Source organism: Fulvia fulva, chromosome 11 (assembly GCF_020509005.1).
Source record: "Fulvia fulva chromosome 11, complete sequence".
Lineage (NCBI taxonomy): Eukaryota > Fungi > Ascomycota > Dothideomycetes > Mycosphaerellales > Mycosphaerellaceae > Fulvia > Fulvia fulva.
In genome coordinates, this window is record NC_063022.1 from 738998 (window position 1) to 753678 (window position 14681).

General features: G+C 46.6%; 2 protein-coding genes across 2 annotated transcripts; one reads left to right on the forward strand and one right to left on the reverse strand.

Annotated features, from left to right (window-relative positions):
• Window positions 1–10483: 10483 nt before the first annotated feature.
• CLAFUR5_12771 (uncharacterized protein) lies at window positions 10484–11393 on the reverse strand (the record flags this gene model as incomplete). The annotated part of the gene is made up of 2 exons (XM_047911919.1): window positions 10484–10491; window positions 10514–11393. The coding sequence occupies 2 exons, from the start codon at window positions 11391–11393 to the stop codon at window positions 10484–10486; spliced, it is 888 nt and encodes a 295-aa protein (XP_047767835.1).
• Window positions 11394–13327: 1934 nt separating this feature from the next.
• Window positions 13328–14224, forward strand: CLAFUR5_12772 (uncharacterized protein; the record flags this gene model as incomplete). Its single annotated transcript, XM_047911920.1, has 1 exon — window positions 13328–14224. One exon carries the CDS (start codon window positions 13328–13330, stop codon window positions 14222–14224), a length of 897 nt encoding a protein of 298 aa, XP_047767834.1.
• Window positions 14225–14681: the final 457 nt, after the last annotated feature.

Here is a 14681-nt window from a genome sequence, read left to right on the forward strand (position 1 = left end):
GGTTAGCGCGGCTTAGCTTTACTTTATAACTTCGCCGTGCCTCGCGCTCCTCTTTCGTAGCTTTGTAGAACAATAACTCTCTTATTCGGACCCTATAGTACGCGCGCCCTTATACTTATATACGCGAGGTTAGCTACCTAGAATATATATAAGCTGTTGAAACAGGTACGGGTGGATGGCAGCGGAGTGGAGTAAGAGATCAATCTTCAACTGACTAATAGCACGAGCATGCAGCAATATATCAGGAACCAATATGTTGATTGTGTTAGATGTCTATCTAAGCTAAAGGGGAGAGAAGGTATCTCCCTACAAGCTGAGTCATTGTGGATGCCTCAGGCTGCCAGATCACTTCCTGATTGTTGACTCCCTTTGAGATGCTACATCTTAACATAAGCGATAATTTGCTATAAAGATAGCCGATTCGCCTAGGACCTATATTAGCGGTATGTCGTATTTAATACTATATAGCGTAAGTAGATATTAGCTAAGTCGAAGTACTTTCTTAAGCGTAACCCTAACTACTAGAACTTTTTAGTAGATAAGCTATAGTACGTATTCTAGGCTAATAAAAATCCCGCCGCTAAAGTACTACTCTCCTCTATTATTCGCTTCTACTTTAGTAACTAATATAATAGGTACTTCCTCTACCGTAGCGCCGGGTCCACCTATAGTCCGAGGATCCTAAGCTGATCTACCGGAACCTATCTAAGCAATACCACCTTTACTATATTACGAGGATTTTCCTATACGGAACCTATCTTCGAGGCTATATCCTACTATTAGGGTAGATAGCTTGAAGTTTTCTTCACCCTATTTCTTTAGCTCTAAACGCCGCGGAGGTGCCTAGCTACATTAGGTAGCTCCTAGGTAATAGTAGCCTAGGCTACGGTACGGACGGCGCCTACGGCTCTATAGGCGAAGCTCCTCTAAGACAACTAGTAGTAACTTATAGAGGACGTAAAAAGTATAGAGACTAACGATTAGCTCCTATACCGGTCTCTATAGGTAATGATCACTTAGCTACGTACGGCGCTTATACTGTCGTATTACCGAGGGCAACAAGAAATAAGGACGACGTCCTAGGCGATTAGTAAGGCCACCCGGAATCAACACCCCTATAGCTAGGTATCGGTCGCGGCATCGATACTAGGCCCCCGCCTAACGTACGATATAGTTACGATCCGTATTATAGTAAAGGAAGACTAGGCCGAAGTTACGAAGCTATCGAACAAGGAGCTCGCCTAACGAATTAACTAACTAGGGGTGGTCGTAGTGAACTAACAGTCTAACGGTACTCTATAGATCTATACTAGCTCTACTACTACTAGGAGGCACCTAGAGGCACAGCTATAGTAGGCAAATAAGGTTGCGGCATTAGCGAAGGTCTTAACGAAACAATTTACGATCCTAGTCTACGATATGCCTAAGGAGTTTGACCTAACTAACTAGGGTCACCTACGCGCTCTCTAAGAGGACAACCCGGTCACTCTTAACTCTCTAATCCAGAAGGCGACTTGGCTCTATAGGAAATGGCTAGAAGGCAAGAAGGCCTCGGCGCTAATAGTATAGCTATAAGACGCGAAAGCGGCGGATCTAGCGATAGAACAAGGCCTAGTCTAGCAATATAGCCTCAAGATAGTAGAAAAGCACTCCTTATCCTTTCGTGTCCTCTAATGCTTTAAATGCTAATAGTATAGACACCAAACCTACACGTATATAAACAAGCAGGCCTACTCGAACTGTATAGGAGACTATATGTCTAGGGACTATATATCGACTACGAGACGGTACGCGAACTGTCCGGGGCACTACCTATCGTATAGTACGGAATGCCTATAGCGGAAACTAGCGAAAAACAAGGCAATCACAAATAGAACCGTCGCCCTAAGATTCTACGGCGACCGTAAGGCTAGCCTATACCGGAACTAACTAGCGGCGGTCGGGTATAAGCGCCCTAGGGCCGAGAACGATATAAAGGATACGTAACCTAGGGGGTACGGGAGGCCACGTGCCCTACTAGCCACGGCGAGAGAATCTAACTAGGCCCGGCTCCCCTTTAGTATATAGCCGATAGGCGTAGACTAGGACGTATAAGGCAGTAGGATATAGGACGCTATAGAGGAAATGATTGTCGATACCGATAACTAGCCTCGACACGCTTAGTATTATCTAGTATAACGTTAACTATAGCAAGGATATAGTCTAGAACCATTTCCTATACGAGGCGGACCCGCGCGTCCACTACGTCCTTATAATCTAGGAGCTATAGATTAACCCGTACTATAAGAGACTAACGACCTATAAGTCACTAGGCTATACGATATACCTACGAGGCGACGGTAGACCCCGTACGTGCTTCTATATCAGTAAGGACATACTAGAATCCGACTAGGAGGTAGTGTACTACGTAGACGAAGAAGGCGGGGGCGATATTACCTCCCTCTACGTAGGTAGCACCTAGATATACAACCTATATATACAACCGCTAGCCTCGAGGTCTAGCCGCGACCTAGGGGTCTATAGACACCTAGACAGTGCGCTTAAGAGACAAGGGTGCTACATCGTAGTAGGAGACTTTAACCTATACTACCCTTCCTAGGAAAGCCTTATATAGCCGTACCCTATAGCCGACGAAGCACTCGACTTAATAGTAAGCAACGTAATTGCCCTTAATACCCCGAAGGACCTAGGTACCTAGAAGAGAGGGGGACTCTAAGGCACGATCGACCTCTCCTAGATCTTAGATAGCTACTACTATATAGTAACCTACTATAGGATCAAATATATACTCGAGGCGTCATTAGACCACATGCTAGTTAGGACCTCTATTACGATATAGATATAACGTACACTAGCGAGAACCCCTAAGCTAAACTAGGGAAAGGCCTACTAGGCTAACATCTAGGCGTACCTCGATGACTCCGAGAGGCTAGTCTAGATCGCGTAGTAGCAATATATTAGTAAAGACGAGATAGACGAGGCAGTCTAAGGGTTAATAGACGAGATAAGAAAAGCGACCTCACTTTACGTTCCGCTTACCTAACTAACGACATAGTCTAAACTATACTAGACGCCGAAGTGCACTACGGTAGTAAGAGAAGTAAGGAGAGCCCGCCGGGTATAGACGAGCAGCTATAGCGAGGAGGCCTAGAACGTATATAGGGAGGTATACTAACAGAAGAAAGCTATAATACGAAGGGAGAAAGTAGTCGGCTAGAGGGCTATAGTGAAAGAAATCGCCGGTAAGCTAGAGAGGATGTAGAAGCTAGTAAAATAGGCCCGATAGGACCCTATATAGGGCCCCTCCTTCTCTATCCTAGCGCTACAATCGCCTAGTAGCCCGGTTAGCGACCCCGAGGCCAAGGCGCGTCTACTAGCTAGCAAGTTCTTCCCGCCCCTAGTCGAGGCTAATCTAAGCGACATAAACAGCTCTACTCCCCTAGCCCCTAGCATCGCGGTCTAATAGGAGGTGTCCGAGGGAGAAGTTGCCGCTGTACTAAGGAAGTTACCGGCGAAGAAAGCCCCGGGGCCGGATAGGATCCTAAACGAGCTACTAAAGAAGTGTAGAGATTAACTAGCCCTAGTAGTTATAGCGATCTTTAACGCCTGCCTACAGACCGGGTACCACCCGATAGCTTTTAAATAATCGACGACAGTGGTCCTACGTAAGCCGTAGAAGGAAGACTATACGTAGGTGAAGTCGTACCGCCCAATTACGCTCCTTAATACTCTTAGGAAGGCGCTTAAGAAGCTAGTTATAACGAGACTCTCCGAGGCGGTAGAGGAACACTCCCTACTCCCGGACACCTAGATAGGTACGCGCCTATAGCGATCGACGCTATCCGCGATAGAACTTATCACCTCTTAGGTAAAGGCTATCTAGTATAAGAATAGGGACAAGGTAGCTTCCTTACTTAGCCTAGACATATCGGGAGCCTTCGACTACGTGTTATACCCGCGGCTACTCTATATCCTAAGGTCGAAAGGACTCTCTAAGTGGCTTATTAACTTCGTACGGTCCTACCTCTAAAGCCGTAGTACGTCGATCCTAGTCGGCTAGTACAGAAGCCTATTTTAAGTAGTCTATACTAGAATCCCGTAAGGCTTAACGCTAGTACCTATTCTATTCCTCTTCTTTATAGCGACGCTACTCCTAGCCCTAGAATCCTAGAACACCGCTACGAGCGGCTTCGTAGACGACATAAACATCCTAGCGTAGTCTTCCTCGACTAAGGAGAACTATAGGCTACTAGAAGAGAAGCACAAGATCTACGAGGACTAGGCTAGGAGGCACGGGGCTCGGTTTGCCCTAGAAAAGTACAATCTGATACACTTTACGCGCCGGCTACGGTTCTATAATATACAAGCTTCTATCTAGATATAGGGGTATACGACTAACCCGGCAAATTAGCTTAGGATCCTCGGACTATAGGTAGACCCGGCGCTACGGTAGAGGAAGCACGTATAGGCAATATTACGGAAAGCTAAATAGAATATAGCATTATACTAGAGGCTCACTACGTCTATATAGGGGGCGGACTTCCGGTAGTCACGACTTCTATATATAGCTATTATACGGCCAGTCCTTACCTATAGTAGCTAAGTATAGTCCTTAGGCGAGAGGGCCTGCCTATCGAAGGGACTCGTCGCGCCGCTAGCGAAGATCTAAAACTAATGCCTAAGGAAGGTCACCGGGGTATATAAGTCGATACTAACGAGGATACTTAAGTACGAGACCGCTATACCGCCGATCGACCTATACATCTAGGGACTATAGACCTCCTACTTAGGCAAGTCGGTACAGTACCTAGTATAGAAGGTTATCGCTAGTATAGTCGTAAGGGCCCGCGAATTAGTACTAGCGTATAGGGGCATTCGACCCGGAAACGAGCCGAACTACCGGGCAAGGGACGAACAGCTAGTAATATAATAGGAAGGTAAGAAATCGTTTATAGAGCAACTATAGAAAGAGAGGTAGAACAACTAGGTTGTAGGGCATAGTAGACGCCCTTAGCTAGCGGGACAACCTAAGGAATAGTTAGCTACAAAATCCGCGGTCAAGCACCCCCCGAAGCTTATCTACTACCGCCTTATAAGGGCATAGAGTAGTATAGCAACCTAACTACGAAGCGAACATATCGGCCTCTAGGGGTACCTATTATAGAGGAAGGTTCTAGGATACACGAATACTAGCTGCCCCTGCGGCTATCGCTCCTAGAACGTACGGTACGCACTCCTCGTCTGTCCGAGGTGGTCGCTAGGAAGGGGGGAGTAGATAGCAAAGGCGAGGAACCGGACGATTAGGGCACTTCTTAACAACGCTAAAGACCTACGGCGCATTACGAACTGGATACTAGAGAAGGGCTGGCTAGAACAGTACCGCCTAGTAGGAGCAGTGTAGGAAGAGAGGACACGACGTAGCGCGACGAGACCGGCTAGGAGCGGGGGCTAACGGGGTAGTGACATAGACTACGTACGTTCAGAGGGAAAGCTAATCTAGATAAGGAGTAGTCGGGGGCGGGAAGGGTTTTCACCTATTCGGGTTTCCCTTTGTACATAACAATAGATATATACCTACATAGGCCGGATAGGGTCCTAGAACAGGGGAATAACAAATCTATCTATCTATTAAGAATAGGGATTAGCAATCGGTATTAGCTTACTTTAACAGCCTACTAAGCTTTATTAACTTCATTAGTCGTAGGTTCGTATACTTCTATAGCGATAACGAGCCCGCTATTAGGAAGGTGTTTTGCTTAGTTATTAATAACAACAAGATTAAATAGCACGTAACCGCGGAATACGCGCCTACGTAGGACCTAGTAGAAAGAGCTAGAGCTCTTATTATGACTATAAGTAGAACTATTCGTATCTATGTACGATTACCGGAAAAGCTTTAGCTAGAATATACTATAGTAGCAGTATATATCCTCTAGCGATCCCCTATCTAGTTAAAGGGCTAGAAGACCCTATTCGAATTAGTAATAGGACGAATTCCGAACGTAGGTTATATAGTAGTGTATAGCTCCCTTGTATACGTGTTTATCTATAGACTAGATTAGCCTAGTAAGAGCGAGAAACTCTAAGAGAGAGCGCTTATAGGCTACCTTATAGGATACGACTCTACTAATATCTACCGCGTATAGGACCTATTAAAAGATAGGGTTATACGAGTCAAGGACGTCCTCTTTAATAAGACTACGTTCTATAACCTATTACGCCTAATAGTAGGGTATACGACCCCTATCGAGAACATCGTAATAGCGGAACCGGCTAAAGAGCCTAAATAATACTACGACCTATATATCGCTTATCACGAGTAAGATATAGTATAGGCCGAGGGGGTAGAAGAATAGGCTTAGTAGCCGCATACCTAACAACCTCGAGACGCCTACTAAAAGCTCCTTAGGTAAGAATTATACTAGCCGTAACACGGCGAGTCAGTAATATATAACTAAAAGGACCGGCAAATCGAGCACGTAACAGATCACGTGACTTAAGACAATATATAGTAGCTAGTACATAACACTACTAACTACTACGACACCCTATAGTAGTAGATAATAGATGCCCTTACCGTAGAAGACCGTAAGGAGATTATAGATAACACGGACCCTAATCGCGAGCTATATCTATTCACATTTATACTACTAGAAGACGTGTTAATATATAACGCGTCTAATATACTACTCTTCCCCCTAGAGCTAGAGCTCTATACACTAGAGAAGTCTAACTATACAGTTATAGAGAATAGAAAGCGCCTACGAACGGCCTACTTCTACTATATACTATACTAGATTATAGTCGCTAATATAATTATCGGCTAGATGTCCGGTATATAACCTAGAATACGCGCCTATCGCTATAAGAGCGATCGAAGCCCTATACAAAGAGGCAATAGCCCTCTAAGGCGTATTAATACTACTACCTCTATATACCGTAATAACCTTGCGCCTAAACCTTCTAACTACCGAGCCGCTATAAAACACCGCTTCTCCTAATAGTAGATCGAAGCTATAGCTAAGGAGTTTGCTAAAGCCCTAGTAACAGGCACATTTAGATAGGTAATAAAGAAAGAGAAGGATTAGGATGCTTAGTAAGAGGAGGGACTTTAGCTACTACTACCGCTAAAGTAGGTATATAAATATAAACTAGATAAGTACGGTATACTAAAGAGCTTTAAGGCTAGGCTATACGTAAGAGGCGATTTATAAGGAACACACTTAGACATATACGCCGCTACACTACTAGTAAGTATATTCCGCCTCTACTATACTATAGCCGCGAGCTTCGACCTAGAAGCTAAACAATTCGATATTATTAACGCCTTCCTAAACTCGGACCTACTATATACTATATATCTATAACTACCTCCTAGAATCGATAGGCTATCCTATAGACACGCCCTTAAGCTAGTTAAGGCCCTCTACGGTCTAAAGGAGTCCCCTTTATTATAGTATAACTCCCTAACCGAGACGCTAGCCTCCCTTAGACTAGTACCCCTATCGGACTCCGAATATATCTAACTACTATAACAATAAGGTTATGTTCTTCTTTTACGTTAACGACCTAGTTATACTCTACTACCGTAAGTATAAGGCCTATACTACTAATATTAAGTAGTAGCTACTTACTAAGTACAAGATGTACGAGCTCGGTAATCTCTCCTAGTTCCTAGGAATCAAGGTTACGCGCGATAGAAACAAGCGCTTACTATAGCTCTCTTAAGAAGACTATATTAAGAAGCTAGCCGCTAAATTTAGTATATCTACGAATGTACGTAAAACGATAGTACTAGTAGATTAACACCTTAATTAGACCGTTCTAGAGAGTCATTAACCCACCTCTATCGCTATCCTTACGTACTAATAACGTATAGGATCCCTCAACTTCGCCGCTATATACTCGCGGCCTAACATCGCCTTTTCCTTATCTATACTATCGTAGTATCTGACTAAGCTAACTAAGACACACCTTAAGCTTATAGATTAGTACTTACGCTATCTCCTAGATACTAAGAACCTCTACCTTATATATAGCGCTAGTAAACACATTACTAGCCTTTATAGCTAACTAGAGCACCTCGGTAGTAACTACGAGTTCTTTAGAGTATCGGACGCGTCCTACGGTATAAATAATAATAGGACTAGCTTAAATAGCTAGGTCTTTATACTGTTTGGTAGACTAGTAGATTATAAGGCATCTAAACAAATCACTATTACTAAGTCCTTAATAGAGGCTAAGCTACTCGGGCTTTCGTAAGCCGCCTTAGAGCTTATATAGTAGGAACGAGTCTTCGCTAAGATACACCTTTAGTTCAATTAGCGTACCTACTTATACTACGATAATACGTAGACTATCCGCCTTATTAACTAATAAGGGCAAAATCTTAATACAAAGCTACGCTACGTTAACATCTACTACTACTAGTTCCGATAGCGAGACTAGCGCGGAGACATTAAGATCAAGTATCTTAGTACTAACGACATGCCTATAGACGGGCTGACTAAGCTGCTTCTACTATAGAAGTATAAGCACTTCGTTAAGCTACTTAATATAGCTAAGGAAGGCGTAGACCTACGTACCTTAGTGCCCTCTATAGCCGTATTAGGAGGTAACGGGCTAATAGACGCCTAAGAAGCCTGTAGTAGCGGCCTTACCTTATCTCGAAACAAACACCGAACGGCTTTATCTTTACGGACACCTCTCTAGAAGCGCTAGTAGGTGTAAGACACGGCTACTAGTAGCTACTAATACTATAGACAATAACGAAGCTAGGGCAAAGTATCTACTATTTACCGGTACGGCCCTAGTACTATTATTAATAGGTGTTTCTCGGACTCCTATTAGCTAATAGCGTAAGGGCGAGAAACACCTCTATTACCTTAGCTTACTTTACTTAAAATAGCTGACTTACCCTTACTATAGCAGTAGCAACACCGAGGGCCTAACGTCACTACTATAGGTAGGAGGGGGTAGTTATAACAGGGTGTACGCGATTATATAGGAATCAGCTCATTCACTCTAGCGTACGAGCTAAGGGGGTGTGTCGCGATCCGAGCGTATATATAGGCAACATCCTATTATTAAAACTTAAGGCTACGTACGCTAAGAATTAGGTGACTGATTAGTCACCTATAGCCTCTTTAAGAGCAACACTTGTCTATTCTAGATAGATATATATAATACACAACCTGCTCTTAAAACACCCTATATAAGCCCGTATAATAACTTCCTACACTTCTAACGTAATAATTCCTATATAAACCCGGGCTTATAACCTGTTAAACAGGTACGGGTTGATAGTAGCGGAGTGGAGTAAGAGATCAATCTTTAACTGACTAATAGCACGAGTATATAGCAATATATAAGGAACTAATATGTTGATTGTGTTAGATGTCTATCTAAGCTAAAGGGGAGAGAAGGTATCTCCCTATAAGCTAAGTTATCGTAGATACCTTAGGCTATTAGATCACTTTATGATTGTTGACTCCCTTTGAGATGCTACATCTTAACAATTCTAACTTTACTTCGGTCTTACTAACAGCCTTTAACTAAGTACACTATCAGCATAGGCGATTAAACGACTACTATAACAAAACTCGGCGGTATACAATCCGCGCGGGTAGGCGTGAGTAAGCAATTTTACCTCATCTATAATATAGACTTACTAATATATATAGGCACCTTTCCGCCTCTTCGACTTACCGCCCGAGCTTTAGGTCAGGATTAGTAAGCTCGTCGTCGATGACTCTAGACCCGTGACTCCGGCATCCTTTAATAAGTATAATCGACTACTATAGCTACTAACTATTATAAGAACCTACGCGGTTCTCCGCAACGAGCTACTACCCTACTACTACCGGACCCGGGCCACTTTCAGTATTCGCCTTGGAGTTGTCCCTCTCGACAGATATCTAGCCTGGCTACGAGCTATGGACAAACAGTTTCGACGGCAGATCGTGGTCGAGGCGATGACTCGAAATAGGATTGACCCTGATAGGCTCAACGACTGCTTCAGGGGATACATTGGGCTTGAAGACATCCAGCTCGAGCTCATTCCGAAACGCGAAGCTAGATGGAGGCGGTACAAGGTCACATTCTTGGGTGAAGAAGTGAGTGTCGACGGAGCACGGGAGATGGCAGCGCACAGTACCTCTTTGAAGTAGTTTTCAAGAGAGTCGTGAAAGTATCTCTCTACTCGTACGAATGGGTATGACTATCTTGGAGCATATCCGCGCGCAGCTCGCGTCTGCTGTCTGATACGGCGAGCTGGCCCTACTCGTGCAAGGTGCCTCTCGATTCGAGCGGCTCGTGCGGCTCTGCCAGCATTGCCGACGATCTCGAAGTGCGACTGCGAGGGCATGGTCGCTCGTCGAGGAGAACCGCTCGATCCAGATCGTCTTGGGGATGCCGGAGGCGCTGATAGCCTCCGTGAAGGTCCAGCTGTTGCAGATGGGTCAGCACAACTCTCTGTTCCACATCAAATATCTGCCGGTCGGGTGTCACATACCTTGCTGTACACTCTCCAAAAGATCCGGATGTCTCCTCGGCGAAGCCAACCCAGCGTTCACCGCAAGCTGGTAAGTCCGCCCCGGCGATCCAAGACTCTCCAACGCCTCCAAGCGCTCCTTGTAGCGCTCAATGGACGCATACACCTCTTCCGCACCACCCAGCTGCGCGACCAACGCTCCCAGAGTTTGCCACACTCTAGCAATATCTCCACTATTCTCAGCAAGGTGCTGCTTCGCCTGCTCAATCTCCGCACGCACGTATTGGCGTTCAAGGGCCAACGCTTCGTCGGAGCTTGTGAGGATCTGGTAGAATAGCTCTTCGACCTGTTCGATCAACTCTGCATCTTCTTGCCAAAGGTTCTGGAGTACACTGCCCTCTTCCCAGCCGTAGACCTCCTCGAGCCATGCGTTGTGCTCTGGGGTGAACCAAGCCTTTTGGCCGAAGCGGTTGACAGGCTCGGCCAAGTCATGGCGTACCATCTCGGGGTTGCATGAGTCCACGATTGCTTCAGCACGGTCGACCAACTCGGTTCCAGAGGTCCATATGCGACCTAGCGCTTCGCCATTGTCGAGACGCAAAGTCTTCTCAAGCCATGTAAAGTGTTCGGGCGCGAACCAGGCAGGGTCGCCGTACTTGTCGAGCGGCTGGGTGTCCCAGGCACGGCCGATATTGGCCTGAGTCCAGGTGGATGTCATCTTGTGTACGATAAAGTAGACCTCGGGTTTGGGTTTACATGAGCATTTCCAACTCTGAGCTTCTACAGCTACAGCATAGCGTTTGCCTGAGAACCATTTCCGGCCAGATCTTGATAATGAACTTGGCCGACAAAGATCGACTTTGTTGAAGCTTCGGCATCGCTTTTCTCGTTTCGGTAACATCGGAGGACAAAGACATGTTCATGTTGCTTGATCCTGGAACGGATCTACCAATATACATAGAATACTGCTTGCTTTCAAAGTCTGGCCCTCGCACTAGAAAATTGGTCAGTGTATTCAACAGTGAACAGGCTAGTGAATCAGCATATGTCCGACCATGGACAGAAGTGTTTTACATGTACACTAGACCACAACTCAAGAGTGGCAGCTTCGAGAGGCCACTTGCATGTTCGCCAAGATGTTACCCTTGTCATGTTTGTTATTGTGTGTAGGACATGGCTAGCGAAGTGGTCGCTTACGGTGGTATGGCTGCCGTCGTGGCGCATCGCTTCTGCAACATGTTCAGCTGATGCACGATACTCCTCTCTCTGGTCAGTAAGCATATCTATTGTTCCCCACTCTAGCACTGCATTTCGCATATTCTCCTCTTCTGTGGCGTTATAAACTCCTTGAGATGGATCACTTACCTCGACGAGGTCCGGTCAGTACGTCCTCCACGCCTGTTCGTCACGTCTGTGAGAACTTGTCATTCACCGAAGGAGATTTCCAAACGTTTCCCGCTCGATTCGGATTCGAACACCTGTGCTATGGCGACCAGGTGTATCGGCGTGAGTGCAGCAAGGAGAGGAGTGATGTCACCCAGCTGGAAATAGTATTGCAGGCGTGGCTCTTCTTCAACATGCTCCATCTCGTCCTTGCACCATACGACCTATATACAAGGCAGGACTACCTCACGCAAGATGGAAGGTTCGTGCACACAGTCCACTTGCGTGCAAGACTGGATGAAAATGTCAATAAAGTTAGAGCTCTGAGCCCCGCTGAGGTCGCCGAGGAGACCAATCGTCTGAAGCCATGCTTCCACCAGGCGCGACAGGTTCTGGCTGCATTGTGGTTCAACCGCCGGGGTGAATTCAACCGCAACGTTATCCTCTCCATCGAAATCCTGTGCGAAACGCTATGCCATGTGGCGCAACAGAGCCTGCGAACTGAAGAGCGTTCATGGTTCTGCACGATCAGCGCGATCGATAATACCTGTCGTCGAGTCATGGAGCTTAACAATTGGTGTTCCGCTGAAGTGGCTGTCGCGCAGATGATCTTCCAAACAACAACGGGAAGATGGTATTGGGAGGGTCTGCGAAGGCCGAAGCTGGTTTTGGACCACTGACACTGCACATTGTCAGGCTGCAAGCGGCTCCAGATCAATATGTCCAAGTACAGACCTTCGCATGCAGAGCAGTGCCAACGCCCGGGTAGGCGTGAGCTGCTTGGACCAGACTGCACTAAGGTGATATATACCTTAGATCAGGGAACCTTCCCATTAATTAGAGTCAAGGAAGACTGCTCGATGGAGGTCGTTAGCTACGATCCAAAGGAGCCACAGTCATTCGTAGCGCTTTCGCATGTGTGGGCGGATGGTTTGGGCAATCCTCATGCCATGAGGCTACTGCATTGCCAGGTATCGCGTCTGCGTAATCTTGTCGAAGAGCTACAGGCAGTCACCAGAACTGAGGATCCTGATGCGCGTTCGAGATGGAACCCGGAGTTGTATCTTTGGTGCGATACATTGTGCTGTCCAATCGAGGCTCCTCACAAGGGCAAAGCCTTGGACAAGCTGGTGGACGTCTATCGTAGCGCCACTAACGTCCTCGTTCTCGACCAGAGTATCGAGAAGTTTCGATATGCCGAGCTCGATCCACTCGAAGCAGGAGCGCGGCTAGCTACAAGTCGCTGGACGCAGCGATTATGGACCTTCATTGGCCAACCATGTTCGAATTCGTTTCAAAGGCCAAGCAGTTGACCTCGATCAGCTCGTTGCTAAAGTCTGGAACATATTGCAGCAAGATCCGTGTTCTGCGCATATCTCGAGAGAGGTTCACAATGCTCTTCGAAACCTGAGGATCTGGTTCGGGAGGGCGCCTGATAAAGCAGACCTCAGAATGGGCGCCCGTGCTGTAGGTCATAGAAGAGTCAGCGTCGCATCCGACGAGCCACTTTGCATTGCGGCGTTCTTCGCATTGAATGTCGGCAGAGTGAGGTCCTCTAGCCGCGAATTGTCTAAGTTTGTGCTGTGCGATATAGACCTAAGGCCCGTCTGGGAGAAGTTGCGGCCGATGCTCGGTTTCGCTCACGGAGTGGACGATATTGAGAAGACGACGATGCACATGGAAGAAGTCTGGAGACAGATCGAGGAGCGTGGTCCTGGAATTCCACAAGAAGTCATCTTCCACAAGCTAGATCGTCTCCAAAGCCGTGGCTTTCGATGGGCGCCTGCGACTTTGCAGCAAGCACCACAGGATGCATTCAATCTTTTCGCAGAGGGCTTGAAGTTCAGACCCGGAAAGATGAGTGCTGATGGCCTTTCCGTCAAATGTTCAGGATTCGGCATTCGATTGTGCAATCGGCTTGTCCAGCTACCAATGAGTGCGCTATTTTGCAAGCTGTATCATGCACGTCAACTTCGGGTGATGCTCCCAGATGGTCGTTGGCTGTTTTCGCAGGAGCGCCTCGACTTGTTGGCAAGACGGCCTAAGGGGGTTCATGAACCAGCTGACCAAAGATTTCTCAAGTGGCTTGAAAGAGCTCGTTCGCATAACCTTTTACTCGTGTTGTGGACACATCTGGAAGATATAGCCTTGCAGTATCTCTGCGGTAGTCTCGTGCGATTACTGGAAGCTCGGATTATGGACTGGCATCTGATCACCCAGAAGCCGATAGCAGAGTCCTTCCAAGGAAATGGACTTCTTTGCTATGCCAAGCATGCCGACCAGAAGCTCTACCACTCGACTACCATAGTGGACATCTTGCCGATGGACGAGGATGAGTGTATCGTTTGAAATGCGGCTTTTGAAGCAGTTAAGCATTGGCAAACCAGCGGATCGCTCGCTACGGCCTTCAAGATTATTCGCTTACGCCAGTGGACATGTGCAGTGGTTCATGGCGTACCAGCGCTGCTCGTTGTGATCTTGGGCTGCATCACGGTGCACCCGTGGCTGTTCCCAGCCGTTCTGGCATGTTGTGTGGTGTATATCTTCTGGATCGAGGTGAGATTGTGGTCAAAGATGCTCGTACCCGCTAGTAATGCGGTCGACAACGTTCACGTGAGAGAGGCCTTCCGCAGGGCCTTTCCGGGGAACTACGATATCGCAGTCCAGTTCCGTGGCTAACTCGGGGTACCGCTCTTTTGTGGCAAAGTGGCCATAGTATCAGGCGATGTCGGGCTTGAGAAGGAGTGGTGTGTGGATTAGTATTGTGTCTCCAACGACACATTACCTTATGAATGTCCTGGATCTT